Genomic DNA, 27,176 nt, shown 5'->3' with positions numbered 1-27,176 from the left:
TGAGTACTTCTTTTCCTGACGACTTTTTACTTTTACTCGTTACATTTGAACAAAAATATGTGTACTTTCTACTTCTTACATTCTCAAACTGGCTCGTTACTCTCTCTCTCTCTCTCATCTAGGGTTAACATTTTTTACATTATATACATTGTATTCATATTGTTGTTAAAATGTTTCAGTCAGTTGAGATAAATCTTGAGGAGAAACATTTTGGATTGTTTTGTGTCTGTATAGGCCTACTATAAAAAGCACTTTGCATTTTTAATTTTGGTAGTTGTACTTTTACTTTTGATACTTAAGTACATTTCAACACCAGATACTTTTGATACTTAAGTCCTTTTATATATGAGCTACTTTAAGACTTTTACTCAAGTCATTTTCTGACGGGTGACTTCTACTTTTACCAAAGTCACTTTCAGGTAAGATATCTGTACTTTTACTCAAGTATGGCTTTCAAGTACTTTATACACCACTGTCTGTGTGTGTGTCTGTGTGTGTGTCTGTGTGTGTGTGTGTGTGTTTGTGTGTGTCTGCACAGAGGACAAGGATCTGGAGCTTCTGGTTTCTATGGTTGCCGGCCGGAGAGCGATGGTTTTTAATTTATCTGCCTTCATGTGCAGACGACTGTTATTAGAGATTATTAGAGATTAGCCAAAGCAAAGTGTAAACTCTGAACAGTGAGCGGTAGACAGAGTCTTGGCCCCAGATTTCCACCGTCTGCACCGTCTGCACCAGACCACCGGCCCCCCCCTCAGTTCAGGCCAGAGTCACACATGAGAGAAAGTAGCTCTGGAGAACCTTTGCTTCCCTCTCACTTCCTATCTCACCTACTTTCTCCCTATGGCTTCATGTGGAGTCTAACTTTGGTGAACTTTGACCTTAGATACTGCGAGTGTGACCGCGCCCACCGACAGGTTTCTATGGTGTCGTCCCCCCCCCGCACCCCTCCTGTTAACAAGTTTCTGTTTGGTAGTTTCTCTCTTGTTGTGGGTGAAGAACAGAGGAAGTCGCACCTTGTTAAGATCTACGAGACAAACTGGGATCTGTGATTACGGGACAAACAAATAAAAATGTATTTGATTTAATTCTAACAACGATATGTGTCTCAATTTGTCCGATAGAGCAGAACTCCTGCTGGACGATATGATATAAAAGTCACACATTATTTCTTTAGTCTGAGAGAAGATGATAAAGTGGATCATTTATGTAATACAGGACTTTCTTCTCTTGATGAAAAGGATAGTTCTTCCCCTGGTTGTGTCTCCCCCGGCCTCCCTCTCGTGTTTCCTCCCTCACCACACTCGCCACTGACAACACATACGAGGACTGTGGCTTTGGAAAATAACGAGCTCACATGTCACCGGGAACTTTTCTGCCTCATGAACAACTTCTCCTGTGTTTGTGAGGAGCAGCAGGTTGAACTTTACAGGAGAAGCAAACCCTGTCGGCTGCAGGGACCGAATAATACAAATATGACTCTCTTTATCAAAAGTGCATTTGTGAGGTGAGAGCTGGGAGCAGATCCCCCCCCCCCACCGTCCCAGCTCCATCCCTGCAGACTTCACCTCTGCACACCACATCTGTAACCGACTCTCAGAGAAAGTCCTGCTCGACAGCTCGTGTCCTCTTAATGGCTCCAGCGTGTTTCCTCTTTACTCACGTAGAGTTTCACCCGTTTACCTCGATAAACTATGGAGGACCATACATGACTTAAGTATAAATAAATAAATAAATGTATAAATAATAAATAAATAAATACAGAAATACAAAAATACAGAAATACAAAAATACAGAAATACAAAAATACAGAAATAAATAAATAAAAAAGGAAATTAAGAAATTAATACAGAAATAAATAAATAAATACGGTAATAACAACAGAAATGTCTAAATAAATGTCTTCCACATTTATTTATTTATTTATTTCCGTATTTTCTTTTTTATTTCCTTTTTTATTTCCTTTTTTATTTCCTTTTTTATTTATTTATGTATTTACTTCTGTATTTATTTCTACATGTATTTATTTATTTATTTATTTATACTTAAGTCATGTATGGTCCTCCAAAATAAACTGCTGCTGGACAGACAGACAGATTGCTGATTCCCCCCCACCCCCCACCCTCCATGCATGCATTGTTCCAACAGGTCGGAGGCGAATCCAGCTGCGCCATAAATGAATCACCCCCCCACACCGACCCCCCACCAACCCACCCCCCCCAAAAAAGAACCAGAGTTCCAGTGAGAAATGGAACAGACGCTTCCAGCAAACTGGGACCGAGTGTTCCTGCGTGTTGTTACTGGTTTGTGTGTCTGTGTGTGTGTGTGTGTGTGTGTGATACTGGTTTGGAGCTCGTGGACTTCTGTGCCAGTTCCGTGCGTAAAAGCGAACCACCCCCCCACTCCTATCCCCCCACACACACTCCTACCCCCCCATAAGAAGCCCATGTGTCTCAGCTCTTACCTGGGAGATGGACATGTTCAGGTAGACAAAGAGCCCGGTGGTGGAGGCGATCTGCAGCACCACCACCACGATCACCACCATGGCCACCCACATCTTGGAGGGCGCCTCCTTGCGCCCCCCCCCGGGACCCCCGGGCCCGGCGGCCGGCACCATCATGTAGGTGGTGGACTCGCTGCTCACGGACCTGAAGTAGTCCTGCTGCTGCTGCTGCTGCTGCTGGCTGCTCGGGGTGGCCATGGCATTCCCCAAAGCATGAGTGGAGACCAGAGGAACAACCAGGAGCCACAGGTTAGATCCCGGTGCGTCCCATGCGCGACCCGCTGGAGCTCTGCACGCTGCTGCTGCAGGAAGGGAAGGGAGTCAGAGTCCGGACGCGTCCATGTCCGAGGAGCTGCTGGAGGAGCTGCTGGAGGAGCAGGAGGAGAAGGTGGAGGAGAATGTGCTGGAGGAGAAGGTTGAGGAGAAGGTGGAGGAGAAGGTTGAGGAGAAGGTGGAGGAGGAGAAGGTAGAGGAGGTGCTGGAGGAGCAGGAGCAGCGATGGACTGAGGAGCTGCAGGAGAGAGAGGAGCTGCTCAGAGGGGCAGGGTTACACTATTCATCACCCTGGAGCTGTGGAGGAATGCTCTCTCTCTCTCTCTCTCTCTCTCTCTCTCTCTCGCTCTCCCTCCCTCGTTTTCTCTGTGTTTATTATTAACTATTTGCAGTTCAATAAAAATGTGGCTGAGAATCGCTCACCCTCCAAAAGAAAACATAAAAGAGCAACATATTGAAATATATGGAATAAAATCTCTCTCTCTCTCTCTCTCTCTCTCTCTCTCTCTCTCTCTCTCTCTCTCTCTCTATCTCTCTCTCTCTCTCCCTCCCTCTCTCCCTCCCTCTCTCTGTGTTTATTATTAACTATTTGCAGTTCAATAAGAAATGTGGCTGAGAATCGCTCACCCTCCAAAAGAAAACATAAAAGAGCAACATTTTTGAAATACATACAATCAAATCTCTCTCTCTCTCTCTCTCTCTCTCTCTCTCTCTCTCTCTCTCTCTCTCTCTCTCTCTCTCTCTCTCTCTCTCTCTCTCTCTCTCTCTCTCTCTCTCTCTCTCTCTCTCTCTCTCTCTGTCTCTCTCTCTCTCCCTCACACACACACGCACACAAACATTCCAAGATAAATCATATTCTAATCATCCTAATCTTATCATTTAACCCACATTTCCTCTGTGATTTGTCAAGTTCTCCTCGGTGAGAGAGAGAAAACAGATATTTTGGATTTTTTTCTAAATCAATCAACATTTATCTTCATTTTCCTAGTTTACTGAAATAACTTTGAGCAAAGCCACACCTCGTTGAATGCATTTGGAAAATAGTTTCTTGAAAAAAGCTTAGAAAATATATTCCATATTTGTTGATAGTATTGTCAACACCTCAGGGGCCAATCAGATGGGGCCAGTGTAATATTTTCTTTAACTTTCTTATTATTGTTTTGTTTAGAAAATTGCTTTCGAAATAAAGTCTTTTAATTTGCTTCCATTATATCTGTAGTCAGGATACTTCTGTTCTAAACTCTAACAACAGAGGGCGCTGTCTCTCTGTCTCTTGTTTTCAATGAGTTCAGTGTGAACGTTTAATAATCATTTGATTAATCATCTAAAAATGTGCTAATTGCAAAATATTTTTGGGTCCATCAAAATAATCCCATTTCCCCAAAAATTATGGTAAAGTAATATTTGTTCCACTATTTTCTGTCTCTTTCATTAAGTTGATCAACAGCAGATTCATTGACAATGAAAATAATAATTAGTTGTGGCTTTATTTGTTGTTTGACACATATTCTGTTAATTATAGTTGTGTGTTAGTGTGTGTGTGTGTGTGTGTGTGTGTCTGTGTGTGTGTCTGTGTGTGCAAACGTTTGCTCAACAGCCTCCAGTTGTGAAACGAGTGGAGCTGAGATTAAATATTTAAACTTTGGTTTCCAGAAGCAGTGAAACCCTGTCGAGCTGCTGCTGGGACCCGAGCTCGTGAGGGGACGTCCCTTCACTACCAGGGTCACGGAGGAGAAGGATCCATTTGGGTGAGAAGTCGTGAGTTTCTGGGACTCGAACAGAAAAGACGAGCCGGGATGAGAAAGTCTTACATCATCTTTGGACACAGGATCGTGATGCAGATGATATTTTCCATCTAAACAGACAAAAAGCTTTTAAAGGGGAGAGGAGAGGCTGAAGCTTTGTTTAGACCTCATCTCTAAACATCGGCCTTTCCTTTGTTTCCTTTCCTCCGTTCCCATAAACAGCTGGAACGCCGTGCACGTATGCCCAGTGTCAGAGCTGTTTATCGGGGATGGGAGGCAGATGAGCTTGGGCTGGTGCCAGTTCAACAGCTCTGGATCGTCAGACGCCCACGAGACGTTTCTCCTCTGAAGACTCAGGAGAGGCTGTGATTCTCTGGACCAGGTTCAAACTGGGTTGAAACTGAAGTATATTTCTTGTCAGCCGAGATGTCAATGTTTGTTGTAGAAGCTGATTGTGAAGGAAAGGAACGCGGACCCAGTACTTACATACTTACTTAGCTCTAGAACTTGGAGGAATAACCCAAGCGAAAAGTGAAATCTGACCAGCCCTGGTCTTACACACATTTATATAGAGAGTTTGGTTCCGCCCATGACTTCAGGTAAATGCCGTCTCCCATGGGATTTCTGACTAAAGGGGGACATGTTTTTGTGTCCTTTCAAAAAGGGAGAGAACTTCTAAGGTAAACATCTGGAGGACTCTCTGAGAATGTCTGAGAGTACAGAAGGCAGGTATCATAAACGTAAGCCTGTCATTATGTTTTGAACACATACCAAAATGATCTACTCTAACAAATATACGACAAAAACCTTTCAAGCAAAGAGTCCAGAAAGTAAAACTACAGCTCTCTACTGTGTCAATCTTCTTGGAGGTGACATTTCTCTCGTGTGAAACTTTCCAAGGCCGCTGCTCCTTCGAGGTTTAAATGATTTGTGAAAGCTGGAACTGGATCCCAGATGCAGGTGGGGACCACAGCAATGTTCCCGAGTCATCGTTCTCTCCAGTCAGACGACGGCGTGGCCCCAGCGGCTCCAGATGGGAAAGCAGTTTGCTCGGACCACTGGGACTCCATGTGCCCTCTCGTCTCAGTTCAAACCTCGCTGGCCACACAGGGAACGTTCTGCAGGTGAGCCGGGATGAAGCCTGGCCTGTAAGAAACATCAAAACCCACATGGTGAAAACTCCACAGCGTTAAAAGTTATACGAGAGGTGAGAGAAGAGTCAAACACGTCATGTCTGGAAAAAAAACGCTGCTTGTGATTGATTTGACAGCGTTTGGGGGGTGAAGGCGTTTCCTCGTGGCCACAAGCGAGGGAGGAGCCTGTGTCTCGATGATATTTAACCAACGTGAGGACAACGCTCTGCATCCTCTCGTCAAACGTTTGCTTGTGCACGAATCCCGGAGCCCAGAGAGATTTGGAAAAGATTAACCCCAAATCTGTGTGGTTCAACCGGGACTGACTCGCTGTAAAACTTCTTTTAAATTGTTACTATCGTCAAATCAGTTGTTTCTTGTTTTCTTGTGCAACTCCGTCTACAGGCGGCCACCAGGGGGCGATCCAGACGATTTGGGGACCTGTCATTTCATTCGTCCTTATTCACACTCTCTGTGGTAAACATGGTTATTATTGAACATGTTAGCATGCTAACGTTTAGCTCAATGACGGCAGATGTCGAGACAGACGCTAGCAAGGTTGTAAGTCTCGTTGTAAAACGCAAGCAAAGCATTAAAGGGACTCTTACCTTTGTTGCATTTGAGAATTACAGCACATTCAAATCATCCCGCCTTCCTCCAATGCCCCACCCCCTCGTTCCCTTTATTTACAAGCAGACTAACAACCTACTGCCTCCGCGCACGCACGCACGTGAGTTTTTGTTTACCAAAGCAATGGATTCGGTAAGTTATATACATTTACATTCACATGCCTTGATGACGCGGGCCCGAATGCGCCACAAGAAGCAGACGGAAAACCTGCATGTCCATGCAGCAAACAGACAGGTCTGTCGGCCAATAAGGTCCTTCGGTCCGAAGAATTTTATTGGTTGAAGTTTTCACTAAATATTATGAGAGTGAAATAATTGTTTGTTTTTACTCCTCGTGGGTCTGTCTTGCATTTTAGAGTGTCATTACCTTATTAATACCAATTTAACCTTATCCACAAAAAGTGTAAAAATGCAACAAAGGTAAGAGTCCCTTTAACGAGTTATTTCGTACGAAGATGATATCAATATTAATAGAATTATTATATTTTGCTCACGTTGCACAAACTGGGTCACATATATTTGTAATTTTAGCATAAAGAGGAGCCGCTTGACCAAAGGGTTCAAATATTTGAACTTGTGCAGACGACTGGAGCAGAACTTTGAGTAAATCTGATGCAGCTGTAACACACGAGACGCACAAACTGAGGGAGTTAGAATACGGTGACATGTCAGAGAATAAACCTTTTATTGCACTGAACCCTTTCTGCATAACAATATTTAATCTTTGTTCCTGAACAGTGGTAAAAAGACGGAGCCTTCATCTTTCTCCTCCGTGCCGATCCCGTCTCACGAAGATTTACGTCCTCCGAGCCGGTAGCCAATGCTGCCGCCATAAAAGAGACTGATCGCTGCACTCAGCAGTCTCCAAGTGCTGTTCGACACTAAAAGTGAAGATGGATCGGCATCACACCTGAAACAAATGGTATTCCCAGTGTTTTTTGGGGTTGCTTTATTTTGTAGAAGAATCCACCTGAGCCCACATGTGTGTTTTAGAGCTGAAACCTGCTCCGAGCGGTTGCTGCCCTGGCAGGACTTTCTCCAAACCGGCTTCTCTCACCTCCAAGCTGCCGGAGATCAGAACAAACATCGTCCTCGACAAAGATGTGAAAACAATTCAGCAGTTCAATGAAAATCACTCTAATCCGACCCGACGCCCGCTGGACGGTCCGAGCGGCGGAATCCAACTCAGCTGGGAGAGGCGATGGAAGCGAATGCTGCAAATTGTGCCGGATGTCTTAACTTGGGACTGATGGGAATCTGTGTCCGCATAAAAGTGCACATCCACATGGACGGGCTGTGGGATCCTGGCGCCGTCAAACCAGATCAAGCGGAGCGGTGGTGAAATACAGCTGCAGGAAGCCGTGCCACCAGGGGGCGAGCGGGGGGGGGAAACCGGCCAAAACCTCAGTGATGCAAAGTCAAAGTGAATCCGCTGCCATCGGAATACATCGTTATTCCTTTTAACAATTAAAAGAACTTAACGGAACTCTAAGCAATATTTCTATATGAACGAGGTGTCTATTAATTTAATGTAATGTTTAGTTACAACAATAACAAATACAACCAATCAGAACGGGTTGAAAGACTGAGTCGTGTTTGACCTCTGGTGGTAAAACTCTCCTGAACATTTGTGGATAAATTGAATCTAGTCAGTTCACCTCGTCCAGATCTGACAAAGAGATTCAATGCTTCTCTTATTTATTGACTATGACAGTGTTTAGAAAAACCTCCTGTTGTATCATCATCTCTTTCTCCAGCTCCTCCCCCTCTTCACCTCTCGTTCTGGCAGCCGGCCGCCACCTGACAACGCAGAAAGCCCTTTTCCAGATGTGTGTGTGTGTGTGTGTGTGTGTGTGTGTGTGTGTGTGTGTGAGTCCCCTCTGACACCACAGCTGTCCGCCCAGCCCTGCAGCTTCTCCATGTGCACGTGTCTCACTGTGCATGTGTGGGTCTGTGTGAGTCGGTCCCGTGGTGAGGAGACGTAATGGCGATCGGCGCCCCCGGAGTCGAAGTTTCAGACTCAGCATTCCACTGCGTGTGATGCATCGCAGCCCGGGGACCAGCACGCACTCTGAGCCGGGTCAACACGCGTCTGGGGACACAAGTAAAGCTTTGCAACATTTCGCTCTAACATCGCTATTTGTGTGTTTGAGCAATCATGACGTTTCACAACATTTTTTATAGCTTCACATTACCAATAAAAACTCAACTTATCAGAAGCGTGGGCGGGATAAGAACGACCATAAAGGGCCGAAGACCGGTTAACGTGAACTTTGACCTCTCGGCTTGGTCCAGGTCCCATCCACTAACACGGAGGCGGACGGGTTCGTGACTGTTGAGATTTGACCATAATAGTCTCTGATGAAATATAACTTTATATCTGTATCTTATCTAAATGTTCCAGGTTATGATAACTACGTGGGATTTGTTTCATTTTCAAATACAAACACGTTAAAGGTGTGTTTCCTCTTGACCCATTTTCCACTAGAATTGTTTTTCCTCCAAATCCAAGACGTGTGTGTACTTGTACTTTTTTAATAAGTGACTGACAAACTGACGACTGAGCAGAACAATAAAATACTTTATTCCGAGCTGCTCTTTGTACACTTGTCTTTGACTTTGTCCAAATAGCTGCTGACTTAACGAAAAAAGGGTTCAAGTCCCTCGCTTGGTTCAACGCCACGGATCCCTCCTCTTCCTCTTCTTCTTCCTCTTCTTCCTCTTCTTCCTCAGAAAGCCAGTGAGTAAGAAAATACGTTTCTCTTCCAAGAAATTCATCCCAATTGCCAACTATTCCGCGGCGTCCAGGCGTGAATGGATCCGTCTGCTGCCTCCCGGTCCTGCTCTGCATTATACTGGTGTGACGCACCATTTACTGGGAGGGAAAAACAAACCCATCAAACTTCTACTGGGCAAATTCCTTCTGTTGTTGCAGTTGGACTTAGAAAAGCTCAAATTAAGCTGTTGTCACATGTGGTTAACCTTGCTGTTGTGCTGCCATCTAAAGGACATGTGTGGTAACTACGGTTGGATCCTTGTCAAAATTAAGTCTAGAGTTGAAATCTTAATTTGGTGAAAAACATCAACATCAGGAGGGAACAGCAAACAACAAATATTTAAAATTTCTCAAAAGCTACTGGACGGATTCACACAAAACTCAGGAATTGTTTCTCTTTATTTAGAATTGTGAGATTGGCTTTTTTGTTTATTTTTTTTTACATATTCAACCATTTTTTTAAAGGGACAGTTGGGCAGAATCCCTCTACACAGACATGACAGCTTCCTCCAGCGAGGAGGCGATGATGGTGTCGGCCAGGCTCTGGGCCAGTCGGTGAAGATCTCCATCACCTGCTCTCTGCTCTGAGCTTCTGGCCCTGACCCAGTCCATGACCTTACAGGAAAGAGCCTCAGCGAAAGCCTCCATCTTGCCTCCCCCCTCAAAACAGTCTCTCGCCAAATCCTCTGTAGACAGCGAGTGCATCAGATGCTCCATGAGCTCCACCCGGGGGTCCACCTCGTCCCCCTTCTCCCTGGGGGTGGACGGAGGAGGCGAGGGCAGGAACACCTTGGCCAGGCCGCCTTTCAGCTTCCGGGCGAAGCTGTCGCGGCTCCTCTCCAGCTCGGGGAGCAAGGGGGTGGGCGGGGGGGCGTCGGGGTAGTCGAGGGATCCCACGATGGGGAGACCCGACTGGGAGAGAGGTGGGATGTCTCTGAACGTCTGGAGTTGATGAACCGGATCCATCTCTGGGTCCATGTTCAGAAAGTCTCTATCGGAGAAGGACAGTTTTCCAGCCTGGTGATCATCCGTCTTTCTGTGGAAACGCTCCAGGTTCCAACCGCCGCCCACTTCCCTCAGAGCGACCTCCACCACGGCCGACGCCAACACCTCACCCAACGTCTCCTCCTGGTCCTGATTAGCTCTGGGCACCTCAGGTTCCTCCATCTCCACTTGGCTTCCGCACGGCTGGATTATGCTCTCTGCCATATTTTGGGCAAACTTCCCAAGGGCCTGGGTGTTGGGGGGGTTTCTCCTGAGGCCTGCAGGAATGCCACTGGTTTCCAGACCGGGCGCCGGCTCCCTTGGATCCGCACTCGCTGCCTGCATCTGAGCCTGTGTGGAGAAAAGCAATGATGGTGGTTAAAGGAAAGGAAATACCCCTTTTTTCCTGGACCCTCTAGTTCTGCAAGAAGAATGTGGTGAGGACCAGTGCAAGGTCCAAAAATGGTTTGAATCTCTGCCTCGCTCCTATAATTAATTAATCTCTGGAGCATTTCTTTCCAGTATGTTCAGTCAAAGCCAATCAGGACATAGAGTGAATATTTCCCCTAAAGGCTGCAGCGTTTCCTTCCCTCTCTGCTCCTACTCTCCTCGCCTGTTGCAGATTTGAGAAGAAACAGATAAGAAGAAGAAGAAGAAGAAGATACACTTTATTAATCCCACACACATGCACAAACATGCAAAGACACACTCATGCATCGGGGAAATTAGTCCTCTGCATTTCACCCATTCACCCAGGTACGGCGCCCGGGGATCAGATGTTGGGGGAGTAAGGTGCCTTGCTCAGGGGCACTAGACAGGGTAGGGAGAAGAGTCTTTTTGAACTTTGGACAGGTCCAGGTTCGTTACACCATCCAGGCAAGTTTCCGCCGAAACTCCGAGGAGACGAACCGTGGAGTCGAACCAGCATCGAACCAGAGACCCCTTCTCTGCCAGTAGTCCAAGTTTTCTGCCACTAGTCCAGTGCCACTAAGCTTCAATCTGACCGAAAAGTTGTATGTTTTAAGAAGTAAAGTGTGAACGGAGAATGAAAACAAAAGGGGAGGGCGGGAGCAGAAAGTCCCCTGAGCAGATGGAAAGTCAGATTGAGGCCTGTGACCACAGCCTGTCACCAGATGAGCTGTCAGCCTGCCAGGATGTGACGAGCAGGAAGTTCAGATCGGCATTCGATTAGCGACAGACAGCAGAGCAGCTCTCTGCAGCCGCTCGGTTTGTGCACATCTGCCGTGGATGTGCGTCGGCTTTCGTGAATATTGCGTCAATTGGCCAAATCATAGAAGGCAGCAAACCAAATACGCAATGAAACCCATTGTGCCGATGCATGAAACACGAACTGAGACATCTGCATCGGTTTTCAATAGAGCTCTGGACACATGGAGGTTTGAAAGGCTCTGTTTCACAAGTCTCTGGTCGGTTTTCACATCTAATGAAACGCTAACCCTGCAAGCGTGTCAGTGAAAACATTTATTTATATGAAATAAAATGGAAACGCATGCGTTCGCCTCCAGGGCACGGATCCACGAGGCCGTATTGATATGTTTTCCTTTTCGTTTTGCGTCATTCACGCAGATGAAGTCCAGACTGACTGTTCTGCTGCAGGATTCCTCAAAGTCCGGTTTTTTCTTCTGTATCTAATGTTCAAGGAATATTTCACACGTCTCTGGATTCTTGCCGAGGGATCGATGACATTGATATCATGGAAAACAGGCTCACAAAACCACAACAACCTTTGTTATTAATTCATTATTAATATTTGGAGCTAAGAAGGAGAAAATACAGATAATTCAAACACGCAGAAGTACAAGTATTTCTCGAAATATCGATTTAATCTTTTAAAATTCAAAGGGTAAAGGTCAAATCATTTGTATTGGCATGTGTGAGATGGATTGCCAAGTTATAAATGTACCTGTACGCTTCATATTTAGCAAGCTAGCTGCGCTGTTTAAGACAGCAGAAGCTAGCTGATGTTAAAAGAAGATGGCTAACAATTATATTATTTTTATTCTAAAGGTTGTAAGTTTTAAACTTGTCGCTACAAACACTATCGTTGTATTACAGAGGGATTTGTTGAATCCCAAAAAGGCGAGAAGACGCAGGACGAGACACAGATGTGGAACAAATTACAGCTGAGACAAAGAATGCGTTCCCTTGGCAACCTGACTTGGACATCCTGATGGACAGAGGAATGTTTATTACAGGAGGATGCTACTTTACTCGATAGGACCACTTCTTCATCTGCAGGCTGCTTTCACATCTCTGCTCCCTGACCTGCACTCAGGCGTCTCATCGGAAAAGCACTGCCTCCTTTGACCCTGAAGTAAAACCTCACACCAGCTCTTTATGTTTTAATATAAAGTGACAAACCCCACTAGAAGCAAAATCTGCAGAAAGGGAATATGTAGGCTTTTAGAATCTGTCTGATAAATCACAGGAGCAATCTCCTCAATGCATCATCATCTGTCTTTTCTATATCGCTAGAGATTATTTAATCTTTGTTTGCCCGAGAGAAACCCGACAGGTCAGAGATTTAAAACCAGTGGAAGCAAGAGTGTAAAAGGGCTGCTGCTGATTCATTGCCGTACCTGGCACGACTCAGAAGGAATCTTCAGAGGTAGCTGGACGAGATTTGAGCCAAAAGTTCCCAAAATATGTGGCGTAAAATATGAAGAAAAGATGTAGAGCCCATCGAGCAGGTGAAGCTGCGGTAGAGCAACGTACCAGTTCTTATCAGGCTGAAGGGTTTCTGCTGGAGTCTCCACGGACAATGAGTTCATACGGAAATGGTTTGACAAATGAGTTCACAAGTTCCCCTCACTTCCTCTCAGCCTGTGTGTGTGTCTGTGTGTGTGTGTGTGTGTGTGTGTGTGCGTGTGTGTGTGTGTCTCGTTAGTGCATCAAACCACCACATTGACAAGAAGAGGAAATGACACATGCACAGATGCTGTTTAAAGCTAATTTGCATTTAAAATAAATTGGTTCTGCCTGAAGTGAAACAGAAGACATATGAAGAAGAGGAGGAGGAGGAGGAGGAGGAGGAGGAGGAGGAGGAGGAGGAGGAGGAGGAAGGTATTTTTTCTTTCCACTCTGCTGCACAGCAACAGACAGATGAACAGATACTTTACATACAGTAATTACAGTACTAACACCACATAGAAATACTACTTCTACTACTATTACTATAAAGTCCTTCATTAATAGAAAAGGATGTTAATCAAAGTGAGTAAATATGAAAGTGTCAATGTCCCTTGTGGGTGATATGATATTAGACTATTCCAGTCAGTTAATTGTGTTCTTTAAAGTGAGAAATGCCCGTATAGTCCAGGCAAAGTAGCCCATTTTGGAGCCAAAAATAGAAGTATTTGTAAAAGAATTTTTTTCAGCATAGATTATTTCTATGAGGTGTCCAGATCAACATACTAAAAGTCCTAAGAAATCCTAGTTGAGGAAATATGTTTAATTCTCATCAATGTGTTCCAATAAGGCCCGGCAACAATACACCCCAAAAAGACTATTTTTTTCCTTTACTCCTATCAAAATGAAACTTTACACAATGAATGTAGCCATGAAACGTAACATTTTTTGTATTACAAGTTTCTTTGAAAATGAATTTATGTATGTATTTGTAATACATATGAATGGTGTTTGCCTATGCAAATTAGGACATATTCAATAAGTGTGGAGCTCATGTGCTTGTCAAATTCATTTCAAAAGAAACTTGTAATACAAAAAATGTTACGTTTCATGGTTACTTTCATTGTGTAAAGTTTTATTTTGATTGGAGTAAAGGAAAAAAATACCCCCTTTTGGGTGTATTGTTGCCTTATTGGCACATTGATGAGAATTAAACATATTTCCTCAACTAGGATTTCTTAGGACTTTTAGTATGTTGTTCTGGACACCTCATAGAAATAATCTATGCTGAAAAAAATTCTTTTACAATTAGTCGGTTGTAAAACGCTACTTTGCCTGGACTAGTAGCTGAAATATGATTGAATGAATAACTCAACAAACGTCTGAATGTTGCTCTGATATCTCCAGAATCCTTCTTGTTAACAGCTTCACACTTGTGGTGCTTTTTGCTCAAGGCCCGAGGAAGTGACGTATTGAATTCAGTGCAACGACTGCAGGTCATTGTTTCAGTTTTCAGAACGAAAGCTGCAAACATCACCGCCACGTGAAAGCAATCAGAAGGAAAACAAAACTCTCAAATCCTCACATTCAGGAAGCTGCTTTAATACGAAGTGGCATGAAAGGACAAAGTGTTTCTAATTTGTGAGCTAAGTGCAGCACTTGAGGAGAACTGAGAGCCGGTTTTGCAGACGATTCCAACAAGAGGATCGGTTGTGTGTGTGTGTCATGTTTCTGTGAATCATTATTTCCAAGAGCTGGAACCCCACCCGCTCATCAGCTCCAGAAACCCACCCTGCTCCGACGGACACGGCTCTCCGGACCACTCTCACATGACGGCTCCTGGACCAGCACGACTTGGAGGGGGGGGGGGGTAAACACAGCTCCCTGCAGGCCTCATTAGATTCCACTGAGTGAAGACATGTTCAAATAAACTCTGTGTCTAAAGGGCCTCTGGGATTTATCTGTTGTTGTTCGAATCTGTTTGTTTCCTGATGCTTCTCTTCAGCTGGATGAGGTCCTACACAGATGTTTTCATAGATGACAAATGGAATCAGCAGCGATTCCTCAGATCCGAGAAGAATTCAAATGAATCCATCCCATGTTTATTGGATCCTCTTTGACGAGACTCGGTTCCACTTTGTGGGCTCGACAGGAACGGAGAGGGACCCTCCCCCCAGACTCCTGGCAGTCACCTGGGATCTGATCCTGAACCGGAGCTCAGTGTGAACCCATCGATCCACAGCTTCACCTTGAGCTTCACCTGGAGCTTCACCTGGAGCTTCACCTGGAGCTTCACCTGGAGCTTCACCTGGGATCTGATCCTGAACCGGAGCTCAGTGTGAACCCATCGATCCACAGCTTCACCTGGAGCTTCACCTGGAGCTTCACCTGGGATCTGATCCTGAACCCGAGCTCAGTGTGAACCCATCGATCAACAGCTTCACCTGGAGCTTCACCTAGAGCTTCACCTGGAGCTTCACCTGGAGCTTCACCTGGAGCTTCATCTGGGATCTGATCCTGAACCTGAGCTCAGTGTGAACCCATTGATAACAGCTTCACCTTGAGCTTCACCTGGAGCTTCACCTGGGATCTGATCCTGAACCCGAGCTCAGTGTGAACCCATCGATCAACAGCTTCACCTGGAGCTTCACCTGGAGCTTCACCTGGAGCTTCACCTGGAACTTCACCAGGAGCTTCACCTGGAGCTTCACCAGGAGCTTCACCTGGAGCTTCACCTGGGATCTGACCCTGAGCTCAGTGTGAACCCATCGATCCACAGCTTCACCTGGAGCTTCACCTAGAGCTTCACCTGGAGCTTCACCTGGAGCTTCACCTGGAGCTTCACCTGGAGCTTCACCTCTTCACCTCTTCACCCGGAGCCCCACCTGGAGCTTCACCTCTTCACCCGGAGCTTCACCCGGAGCTTCACCCGGAGCTTCACCCGGAGCTTCACCCGGAGCTTCACCTGGAGCTTCACCTGGAGCTTCACCTGGAGCTTCACCTGGAGCTTCACCTGGAGCCGGCGTTCAGAGGGATAGTGTTCAGGAGTCGTTTCAGTCTCATGGGACGAATCATGAGGGAACAAGACAAAAATACATCCTCTGCTTTAAATAACTTGGACCAATGACAGTTTATTCCTCATCGTCCTTTTTTTAAACTACCACCCCCCCCCCAACCCCTCCAACCAGTGCCAATTGAAGAGAGGACACACACAATGTTTTTGTTGGACTCACAAAGTTGTTTATTATTAAATGAATAAGGGATATTTTGTCTTGTGAGGATTGTGAATACAGGAATAGAACTTGGCAAAAATATCCATAAACAACAGCAGCCGGTGGTCAATGTCACGAAATCAACACAAACCTCAACTCCCAAAAATGTTTATATAATTATTATAACTGAAAAAACTAGAAAAATTAACGTTACCTACATATAAACATATAATATTTCACAAATAAATAAAATATTTGAATATAAATGCAAATCCAGATAATCTGTATTTTGTGGTTTTATCGTGAAGTGTCTTTGAGAGTTGTTAAAAGTGCATATACATAAAAAACATTATTATTATTATTATTATTAGTAGTAGTAGTAGTAGTAGTAGTATTAGTGATAGTAGTACACATTTAATATGATTTATGTATTTATTTATGGCCTGAGTGTGTTATTTGTCCTCCTGCTGATTAAATATACGATACTGATTTGTATTAACCCCAGAGGAAATGTGTCCAGTATGCAAAGTAAAATAAATACTACATATGGTTAATTGTACCTTTACATGCAGTACTTCTCCTGTAAAGCTGCGTATCAGGTAGAGTTAGTAAAATAAATACTACATATGGTTAATTGTACCTTTACATGCAGTACTTCTCCTGTAAAGCTGCGTATCAGGTATAGTTAGTAAAATAAATACTACATATGGTTAATTGTACCTTTACATGCAGTACTTCTCCTGTAAAGCTGCGTATCAGGTAGAGTTAGTAAAATAAATACTACATATAGTTAATTGTACCTTTACATGCAGTACTTCTCCTGTAAAGCTGCATATCAGGTAGAGTTAGTAAAATAAATACTACATATGGTTAATTGTACCTTTACATGCAGTACTTCTCCTGTAAAGCTGCATATCAGGTAGAGTTAGTAAAATAAATACTACATATGTCATGTTGTACTTGTACGTGCCTGAAGGATGAAGTTAAATGTGAATACACAGTAAAAAGTTTAAATACATGAACGGATTGAAAACATGAGACTCGGGTGTGATACGTAATTACTGTCATGTGACTTGTATAAAAACATCAATGAAAGACAAACGTCTTCACCGTTTGAAAAACCCACCGGCTCCTCCGGGGGGCGCTCGTTTTATCCGCAGGGAGGCGGGCGGAGAAGATCTTTGTTGTGAAACTCACCTTTAAATACAAATATTTTTATGATTGAAATAAAACTGTCAAACTGCACAAGAAGATTTTCACGTTGCGTAATGTGACGAAATAAAAACATAAAAAAAAGACACGTTATTCATGTTCCCTGCGTTATGTCACCGGGCGGAGCCGACACTACAAAACAAGCGCCCCCGCTTCGCAGCAGCATCCGTAGCTGCTCCCTGATTGGCTGGCGCGGATCAAATTCCAGCCAATGGGAGCGAAGCGCAGCAGATTCGGATCCGCAGCGGAATCACTTTTGTCTGAAGATCAGGAAGCGACGCAACAAACAAGAAACAAGAAACGAGCTTTTTAACGCGTTTAAACGAGACGCATGCGCAGTGACCTGTCCCCGCAACGCACCGCATCGACACCCAACACGCAGGTGAGATCGATTGTGCGTTCGCGTCGGTTTTAGCGTCACGTTTTCTGCGTGAACCCGGTTTAAAGCGTGCTAACCCGCAGCCTCACGCACGGCACCGCGCTCGGTTTCACTTCTTGTCTCTTTCACGCACAACAACAACTCATTGCGTTGTTTTTAAAAACCAAACCCGCCATTTTCACGCGTTTCTTTGTTTTATTTGCGGAAACAGAAACGATGCCGATACCGAGGGTGAAGAAATCCTCCGTGTCCACCGGGACCCGGATCCCGAAGCTAACCTCCACCAGCTCCGAGAACCAGGTACACAACCGAGTGTGTGTGTGTGTGTGTGTGTGTGTGTGTGTGTGTGTGTGTGTGTGTGTGTGTGTGTGTGTGTGTGTGTGTGTGTGTGTGTGTGTGTGTGTGTGTGTGTGTGTGTGTGTGTGTGTGTGTGTGTGTGTGTGTGTGTGTGTGTGTGTGTGTGTGTGTGTGTGTGTGTGTGTGTGTGTGTGTGTGTGTGTCTCTGTGTGTGTCTCTGTGTGTGTCTCTGTGTGTGTCTCTGTGTGTGTGTGTGTGTGTGTGTGTGTGTCTCTGTGTGTGTGTGTGTGTGTGTCTGTGTGTGTGTGTGTGTCTCTGTGTGTGTGTGTGTGTGTGTGTGCATGCAGTAGCTGGAACTCCTTCTTGGTTTGTCTGTATGCGATGGATGCACATGCACGAGATGAAGGTGTGTGTGTGTGTCTACATGTGTCTCTTTTTGTTTGTGTGTGTGTCCCTGTTTGTGTGTGTGTGTGTCCCCTGTTTGTGTGTGTCTCTGTTTGTTTGTGTGTGTCCCTGTTTGTGTGTGTGTGTGCAGGAGCTGGATCTCCTTCTTTGTGTGTCTTTATGCGATGGATGCACATGCACGAGATGAAGGTGTGTGTGTGTAAGTGTGATTGTTTGTGTGTGTGTCTGTTTGTGTGTGTGTGCAGCAGCTGTGCAGTGTTACAGCTGGATCTCCGTCTTTGTGTGTCTTTATGCGATGGGTGCACATGCACGAGATGAAGGTCTGTGTGTCTGCATGTGTCTCTGTTTGTGTGTGTGTGTGTGTCTCTGTTTGTGTGTGTGTGTGTGTCTCTGTTTGTTTGTGTGTGTGTCCCTGTTTGTGTGTGTCTGTCTGTGTGTGTGTGTGTGTCTGTTTGTGAGTGTTGGTGTGTGTGTGTGCAGCAGATGTGCATTGCAACCCTTGGATCTCCATCTTTGTGTCTTTAAGCGATGGATGCACATGCACGAGATGAAGGTGTGTGTGTGTGTAGGTGAAACGTGTGTGTGATTGTGTGTTTAATGTGTGTTGCAGGAGGAAGGCCCCCAGGTGAAGAGGTCCTCCTCGCCCCCCCATGGAGCCCCCAAGAAGAGAACCGCCTTCATCGACATCACCAACGTGAGTTCTCCTGGTTTCTATGGGATGTGATTTACAGGAAAGAGATGAAACACACTTTTCAAAACAAAGTTACACAAACAGTTTAAATATAGATCCATAATTTATTCATGCAGATCAGTTCTGGTGGTTTAGTGACCAGATATTTGTATAAATTAGGTTCAGATATATTATAGATTAACTGTGAACCATATGAACAGCACTTGAACACAACCTGAGAGAACACAACCTGAGAGAACACAACCTGAGAGAACGCAACCTGAGAGAACGCAACCTGAGAGAACGCAACCTGAGAGAACACAACCTGCGAGAACGCAACCTGAGAGAACGCAACCTGAGAGAACGCAACCTGAGAGAACACAACCTGAGAGAACACAACCTGAGAGAACACAACCTGAGAGAACGCAACCTGAGAGAACACAACCTGCTAGAACACAACCTGCGATCACACAATCTGCCATCACACAGACCTGCGAGAACACAACCTGCGAGAACACAACCTGCGATCACGCAACCTGCGATCACGCAACCTGCGATCGCACAACCTGCGATCGCACAACCTGCGATCACACAACCTGCGATCGCACAACCTGGCAGCTGCTTGATTCTCTGTCATAAAAACTGAGCGGCTCCAGCTCGGAGAAACTGTCTGAGAACCAGTTAGATGACACGATTTAAAAGGAAAGCGTACGGACCAGTGAGGCCTGGTGCAGTGGCCGCAGGTTCGATTCCCACCCGGCACTTTGCTGCATGCCATCTCGGCTGGTGCAACCATATATATATATATATATAAAGACTAGATGTCTCGGCTGCGTTGCCGGCCAATGGAGCCGGACTTCGCCACATGGCGGCCATCTTGCCAGAGGTTTGCTCGCTCACCCATAACATTGTGTTGTTAGTGGTAAATAACCATAACTTGCTCAATTTTCAACCGATTTTTAAACGATCTGGTTTGTTATAAACATCAGAGATGTAGTTATGACACTGCATAAATTATTATTATTTTTTAGAAAATAACATAATTATTCATAAGTATGCAGTGTCATATCTACATCTCTGAAGTTTATAACAAACCAGATCGTTTCAAAATCGGTTGAAAATTGAGCAAGTTATGGTTATTTACCACTACCAACACAATGTTATGGGTGAGCCAGATGCCCCCTAGCAAGATGGCCGCCATGTGGGGACGTCCGGCTCTGTCGAACGAGACATCTAGTCTTTATATATATCTATGGGTGCAACTCCCAGTCGTGTTCTGTGGTGGGACTGGTTTTCCTTGTGTAAGCTCCTGCTGTAAAACCACCAGAGTCCCGGAGATGGTTCTGCCGCGGCCCGGTGGAAACTGGTCGGTCCATGACCTCGAATTCAGAAACTGTTCCCTGGCAAACAGATCCATTCGCTTTGTGCTGCTGCAGAGTAACGTCCCAGGAGAGTTCACGTCAGGAACAGGAAGTTCCCAGCAACGAAAAAACCAGCTGCTCCACAGAACTGGCACGACGTGTAAAGCCTCGTTAAAGTCTAACGAGTCTGTGTTGTTGTTGTCGTATAATACGGAGACAACAAAGCTTCATTGCATTTGTTGTTCATTACGTGGTCGTCTTGTTGTCACGTTGCTGACGTCTTGAGTTTGTCCACAGGCTCATAAGGTTCACATCAGTCTCCCCGGGAGGAAGAAGGAAACGACGAAGAGCGCGGTGAAGAAATCCACCTCCCGCTCCGCGGCCCTGAGGAAACTAGCCAGTCTGAAAAAGTAACAACCATTATCATGATTTCTACCTCAAACTATTTGTTTTCAGTTCTTTCTCTGTCATAATTAAAAGTAATTTTCATTAATTTACTTAAATTCCCTCTTCCTCCTCCTGCAGGTCGTCCTCTGTGAGCTCCGAGGAAGCGACGGCTGAGAAGGAGAAGACCGAGGAGGTGAAACCCGGTGAGGAGGAGACACCGGAGGATGCAGCGGCTCCAGTAGAAGAGCTGGCGGCTGCTGCTGCTGCGCCCCCTGTTGTCCGTGAAGTGCCAGCACACCTCCTGAAACCACAAGTAAGGGCAACGATGAACAGTGATTTCCTCCGACTCGTACAAATCACTGAATATAACTCGGAATGAATTCTCTAAATCCTCTGTTTCTCTTCCAGGTCCCTGTGGAGTTTGACATCGACTCTGAGAACTCTGAGGACACCTACATGTGTCCGGAGTACGCCAAGGAAATCTTCGACTACCTCAAGCGGAGAGAGGTGAGCAGCACCACCTTTACCCAACTCCAAAAAAGAGCTCAAACCCGTTAAGAGCTAAAGCGCCAGAGAAAACCGCGCCCCTGAAACCACTCAATTAATCTACACACATAAACATAGTCCTGAACTCAACTTTAAAAACTTGTTTGCAGGCTAAAGGCAATAAAACAAAATACTTGCGATTTGATTGAAGTATAATCAGGGTTCGTACGGTCATGGAAAACCTGGAAAAGTCATGGAATTTTAAAATGTTTTTTTCCAGGCCTGGAAAAGTCATGGAAAAAAATAATTTCCCAAAAGTTTTGGAAATGTCATGGAAATTTGTTATATTCTTATTTTCATGTCGTTCGTTTTAGGGATGGGCATAAATACTCGACTATTGATTAATTGATCATTAAGAATTTCATTGATGACATGTTTTCATCGATAAACTATTGCATGTTCGCTATGTGGCAGGAGGTCGGAATATCCGAGTTGCCCTGAACGCAGCACAGCGAGGCTGTTAGCAGCTGGAGGAAGCAGCCCGGAGCTAAGCCTCTGCTGCTCGGCTTCATGTCCGCACACGGACCCTCAGTCCACGCGGAGGGTAACCCGGACAGACCCGGGTCTGGGTGAGGGGTTCCGGGAGTGAGGGCGTTACAACGACCGGACTGAGAGGTCGAGATCCGTCAGATCGAGCTAGCTCTCAGCGGCTAGCTGCTCTCTCTCGGGACTCAAGATTACAGCAGCGCTTATTTACAAGTGTAACATTGAACGGATCCTGTTTAACTGCCACAAGAGTTGTTCATCTTGTAATAAAGATCTCAATGAGGAAACACGCTGTTTTTTCTATTTTCACTGCATTTTAATATAGGCTATAAATAGTGAATTTTAATATAAAAATATGAATGATTAATTGAAAAATCGATCGTTAATTCTTCCGACGATCGATTAGACAATTTAATCGAATGCCCATCCCTAGTTCATTTACGCTGAGTTTTAAATAATTCATACATTTTTAAAGAAATATGCTCAAAATATAAGCAGGCATACTTTGGTTTGTGTCATTTAAGGTGTGCTGTATGCCTTGGAATTCTCATTGTTAGTTTGAATACTACATTTTGTCACTTTTTCGCGTATACACCGAGATTTCACGCAATGTTCGGTCATGGAAATTTGGTTTAAAGTCATGGAAAAGTCATGGAAATCCATTGGTCAAAATGTGTATGAACCCTGTATAATGTAATTATTCGTCACATGTCCTGGTCACCATAACGTCACATCCAGGTTTAAAGGGTTAACACACGTGAACATGTTGTTTTTTGAAGAAGCTCCTCCCCAACGTTGTGTTTTTAAAATGTTAATTAAAGGTTCTATTATCTGCTGTCGTCTGCAGGAGAAGTTCATCCTCTGTAACTACATGACCACGCAGCCCAGCCTCAACCCCGAGATGAGGGCCATCCTGATCGACTGGCTGGTGGAAGTCCAGGTGGGTTCTCCTGGGAGTCGCTGGGGGGGGGGGGCGAGTGGAGGAGCAGGAGAACTTTACGTTATCTTCAGAGTCTCTTCATCCGTTCCGACTCTGTGTTTTATCCGTTTCCTGCAGGAGAACTTCGAGCTTTATCACGAGACCCTCTACCTGGCCGTGAAGATGACGGACCACTACCTGTCGCAGACCCCCGTCCACCGGGAGATGCTGCAGCTGGTGGGCTCCACCGCGATGCTCATCGCCTCCAAGTTCGAGGTGAGGGAGCGCGGGACACGCCTCTCGTCTTTCACTAAAAAGAAAATGGCTAAAAACAACATTCCCGGTTTTGGGGTTTGACCCGTTTCCTGGACTTCATGTCTCAAACGGTTCTAGAAGCTGTGGAGTGTTACGGCTTTTCTTAAAACTCACTTCCACCCGACTCGGGCTCGTGTTCGATTCCGCAGGAGCGCAGTCCGCCGTGTGTGGACGACTTCCTGTACATTTGCGATGACGCGTACAAGAGGGAGGAGCTTATCTCCATGGAGGCCGGCATCCTGCAGACGCTGTCCTTCGACATCAACATCCCCATCCCCTACCGCTTCCTCAGACGCTATGCCAAGGTGTGTGTGTCTGTTTGTGTGTTCATTGTGTGTTCATTGTTTCCTCTGATACCAGTTGTTGGTGTTTTCTAGTGTTTGTTTCTGACATCGGTGTGTGTGTTGTGTGTCTGTCTCTCAGTGTGTGAGCGCGGGCATGGACACGCTGACTCTGGCCCGATACTTCTGTGAGATGAGTCTCATGGACATGGAGCTGATTCCAGAGAGAGGCTCCCTGCTGGCCTCGGCCTGCCTGCTGCTGGCGCTGGTCACCAGGGACCTGGGAGGATGGGTGAGTTCTGATTCACACAGTTTGGCTTTTTGTGACTTTACCAAGTTTGTCTTATTTATTTTTGGATGATGTTTACATTGGTTAATGCAACGATCACAAAGATATTTCCAAAGTAGAAAAGCTGTGCAACGCCACTTTGAATCAATTCTGTAAAGTCGAAGTTTTCTTACCAACAAACGGGAACGACTCGTATCGGCGGAGCTCTACTTCAATTCTGCTGTTACTGTTTATTTATTTAATGTGTTAAATGCTATTATAAACAACAGGAAATCCTCTAAACCTCAGGGAGCCGATTCTCTTATTGCGGTCGAGTTAAAATCGGAGCGTTTTGATATTAACCAGGTGTCTTTTCGTCTCCCCTCAAAAAAAACCAATGAATCGCAGCTGTGCAACCATCACTAATATTTTCAGTAAACACAGGACGTTGTAATGTTTTTAAACCAGATGGTTCCTCGATCTCCTTTTAATTCTCTGAACGCTCAGTTATTCAATTAAAGAAACACGAAGCCTCAGGCACTAAAGCAAGTTTTCATATATTTATCGGTGATTTGTTCCTGTGGCCGAAACCATCGTGTTTCAGTTTTATTTTCCTCGACCACCGACTCGCTCCAAACGGATTCTGTTATCCGCGGTTTGTTGTGTGACATCGAAGCTTGAACTCTTCTCGTCACGAGGCTGCAGCTCCGCCCACAGAACAAGCCGCCTCCCTTCTCTTTTAAATGTAAATTGTTTTCCCATGTAAATTTTGAGTTATCGCCGCGGCACCGGGGGCGCCGGGTAATTCTATTCTTCGCTTTGTGCCGACTCCAGAATCGTCTCGGATACGTTTTGTGCAATTTAGAAAATGATGTGTTGTTTGTGTGACGCTGGACCAACGCACCGGCCGAGTAATGAACGCTGCGGGGTCTGTTTGTGTGTTTTCTGACTTTGGAGGTTAAAGTGAAGCTGAATAATCGCCTCTGGCTCCTCCGCTCCCTCAGACTCCCATCCTGCAGTTCCACTCCGGGTACCAGACGTCGGATCTGGCGCCGGTCGTCCGGAAACTCCACGCGATGCTCGTGGCGCCGCCCGACGATAAACTGAACGCCATCAGGAACAAATACGCCCACAAGTGAGTCAAGTGTTCACAGACCGGGGCCGTCACTGTTTCAAAAAAGATTCATTTGAACGTCTTTTTGAATAAATCCACCAGGTTCCAGTTTGGATCTGCATTTGTTTTTCATCAAAATCAAATCAAATCTTGAATTATTCCCAGGAGTTATTATTCTGGATACTAATGGGATCTTTTGAAATGTTTCAGGGTGTTTTTCGAAGTCGCGTCCCTGCCGGTGGTGGACATGGACATTCTGGAGGAAGTCTTCCTCCAGTGAGACGTCAGCCTCCGCAACAGGAACCACAAATTTTGCCAGAGCCTGTACATAGTTTGTTCATATGTTTAATATTTATACACGTAGTCTCGTTTGTCTTTTATATATACGTCGATGTCTGATCCCCGGTTTCTCATTGAAAAAGAGTTTTAATGTGGGAGGAAGTTTGCCAGTTTATTGTTTGAACCAGGTTGTTTATAATAATGGAAATTCAAGCGTTGCATTCATGTATTTTTTTAGGCATTTGTTTTATACCTTTTTGTTTTTAATGTGAAGATTGAAAAAGAAAATCTTGATTGGTGAGTAGTTAGTCAGCCTCCTCTGTGTTTATACAGAATCTAAGAGTTCTAGGATAACGATAGGACGGAGACTTTGGTTCTCGCTTTACTGAAGTTTTCATTGTTCAAGGTTTCTTACAGTGTACAGTGTTTATCATGTTTATATCACGATGCTAATTATTTGTATAAAAGACGACCGGATGATGCGGTGCTATTTTTAAATGGCCGTCATGCAAACTCTTAAAATAAAGATTTTTTTTTTATGTGTTATATAAAATCTGTGTTCATTACTTTGTGTTTACTCACTTTTAACTATTCTTATTATCATTCTTTTTAAAACCTGGAAAGATCATCATTGAAACCTGGTTTGCACAGATCATGTGATATGCTTTATGGCCACTAGAGGTCTCTTTGGCACCGTGTTCTGTACAGATGTTCACTCAGACTCCTGCATTCAGGGGTTTCCAGATAACAAATAAGAAAAGTTTGACCTCTTGTCTTGATATCGTATTTCAATGTTGAAACTCTCACTGTTTCCTTCAGTCCAGTCGCCCGAGGCCACGTAGGACTCGTCACTTGCGCCTTTTTCATGCTGTGATTTAGCATAAACTTGTCTGGTTTGGTTCAAATGTTCCTTCTTGACCCTTTGAAAGTGTAGTTGGATGTAAAGTTGTGAACAGAAACACCATTTACCACCTCTGGTGTTCTGAGAGCAGAACTTGGCCGAGCAGCAGCAGCTGAACGGTGCTTTCAGAGTCTGTGATGCGTTCAGGCTCACTGCTGAGTGTTGGCAGCCTGTTGGGCCCCTGCAGGCAGAGGCTGAACACTGAGGGTGGATTGATTTTAAACTACAGTTCAGTCCGTCTTCAACGAGGCAACGTCTGGTAAAACTGGATTCATATCAGGAGATTGTGTAGAAACGTCAACACAGCAGCTGACTCAGATATTTGCTCCTTTCAGGGCAGGTCTGTACTCAGCTTCGGTCATGAGCTTCTTGTTTCTCTGATATCTTGTGGGTATTGAGGTTAAATGTTTTATTTTGAATGTAAAGGGCATTTAAAACGAGTGAGAAACAGCTTTTAAATGAGACTTTATGACGTCTGCTCTTCTTAAACAGTGTAAACAGTCCTTACAGCCTTTGTCCTCCTGTAAGAATCTATTAGATCAGCTCCTCTTGAGGCTTTTCCCCTGAAAGTCCTCTGATGATCGTGGGTTCAACCATCCAGCAGCTCCTGGTTTCTTTAGTCAGGATCAATACGTTGGTTCGATGACGGCTGTGATTGTGAAGCCCACCTTCTCCTGCATCGCTCCACGGGGGCACGCTGACAGCCGGCAGCAGGAGGGTCAAGGTGTGGACATTGATTTTGTGTCCTCACGTGGACCTGGGACAGAGTGGCTCAAAGTTTTGACCAATCGCAAAAACCTCCACTTGAAAAACCCTGTGTCTAAGAGCAGCTTTCCAGAGAATAGACAGATCAACATGTTGGAGTTTTCTGTCTCTAATGAGAATCGACTTCGATTAGAAACTTCCTACGTTTCCTGAAACACTTTTAGCTCTTAGTGGCCACACCTGCTCATGTTCTTTTGCGGTAAGGACAGATATTTTTTGTATTCATGGTACAAGATACAAGGAAGTATTTTAAGTTCCTTTACGTACGGACTTAAACTTGATGGACCTGGTTTCAATCATCGAAGAATCCGGTCCAGCAACTTAAAGAGTAAAGGTTATCTTTAGATCAGGTAACAAGCAGGTAATTAAACTTGGCCGCATAAGCCTTCGTTGAACTTCAGTCACTGGGTTAAATATAGATCTCAAAGTGAATTATATTCATGTCAGCTCAGGCAGAAGAAGCCTCTGACGCAGTTTATCGACCAAAAGAGGGAATCCTTCTGGGATCCAGTTCACTGCTGCAGGGCAATGAACTCATTTCTTAATTGTACGCTCAACTTAGTTTGTCCCTGTGTTTGTGCCATTTATTTCTAACCGGTAGTTCGATACCTCACCCAACAGAATTTGTCATTATCGGGCGTAACTTCAGAACCAATTGAATCTGTGAAGAACCGGGACAATCGGGTTTGA

At 44.9% G+C, this 27,176-nt stretch overlaps 3 protein-coding genes across 4 annotated transcripts in view; 1 reads left to right on the top strand and 2 right to left on the bottom strand.

The window, feature by feature from the left end:
• The window catches only part of tnfsf10l (TNF superfamily member 10, like), a 51,434-nt gene extending 48,615 nt beyond the window's left edge, over window positions 1–2,819 (bottom strand). For both annotated transcript variants that reach the window (XM_061066199.1, XM_061066200.1), the window contains exon 1: window positions 2,462–2,819. In XM_061066199.1, the coding sequence (XP_060922182.1) occupies window positions 2,462–2,698 (237 nt within the window). In that variant the 5' untranslated portion in view covers window positions 2,699–2,819. The remainder of the gene's footprint in view (window positions 1–2,461) is intronic.
• Window positions 2,820–9,542: 6,723 nt separating this feature from the next.
• si:dkey-171c9.3 (uncharacterized) lies at window positions 9,543–12,829 on the bottom strand. Its single transcript, XM_061066614.1, has 2 exons — window positions 12,777–12,829; window positions 9,543–10,391 (listed from the first exon to the last, which is right to left on the bottom strand). Exon 2 carries the CDS (start codon window positions 10,383–10,385, stop codon window positions 9,543–9,545), a length of 843 nt encoding a protein of 280 aa, XP_060922597.1. The 5' UTR covers window positions 10,386–10,391; window positions 12,777–12,829.
• A 4,630-nt stretch (window positions 12,830–17,459) lies between these two features.
• ccnb3 (cyclin B3) lies at window positions 17,460–25,197 on the top strand. The gene is made up of 12 exons (XM_061066475.1): window positions 17,460–17,495; window positions 17,704–17,792; window positions 18,805–18,888; window positions 20,523–20,635; window positions 20,751–20,925; window positions 21,021–21,119; window positions 22,492–22,584; window positions 22,702–22,839; window positions 23,028–23,183; window positions 23,302–23,451; window positions 24,432–24,562; window positions 24,752–25,197. Exons 2-12 carry the CDS (start codon window positions 17,709–17,711, stop codon window positions 24,819–24,821), a joined length of 1,293 nt encoding a protein of 430 aa, XP_060922458.1. The 5' UTR covers window positions 17,460–17,495; window positions 17,704–17,708; the 3' UTR covers window positions 24,822–25,197.
• The last annotated feature ends 1,979 nt before the right edge of the window (window positions 25,198–27,176 follow it).

This window comes from Limanda limanda, chromosome 22 (genome assembly GCF_963576545.1).
Source record: "Limanda limanda chromosome 22, fLimLim1.1, whole genome shotgun sequence".
Lineage (NCBI taxonomy): Eukaryota > Metazoa > Chordata > Actinopteri > Pleuronectiformes > Pleuronectidae > Limanda > Limanda limanda.
This window is presented reverse-complemented; position numbering and strand designations above follow the sequence as displayed.

Excerpts from the sequence above, each read along its gene's own strand:
- ccnb3 (XM_061066475.1), top strand. The coding sequence starts at position 17,709 with ATGCCGATACCGAGGGTGAAGAAATCCTCCGTGTCCACCGGGACCCGG. Across the intron at positions 20,636-20,750 it reads AAACTAGCCAGTCTGAAAAA|GTCGTCCTCTGTGAGCTCCG; the intron begins GTAACAACCATT and ends CTCCTCCTGCAG. Across the intron at positions 24,563-24,751 it reads AGGAACAAATACGCCCACAA|GGTGTTTTTCGAAGTCGCGT; the intron begins GTGAGTCAAGTG and ends GAAATGTTTCAG.
- si:dkey-171c9.3 (XM_061066614.1), bottom strand. The coding sequence starts at position 10,385 with ATGCAGGCAGCGAGTGCGGATCCAAGGGAGCCGGCGCCCGGTCTGGAA.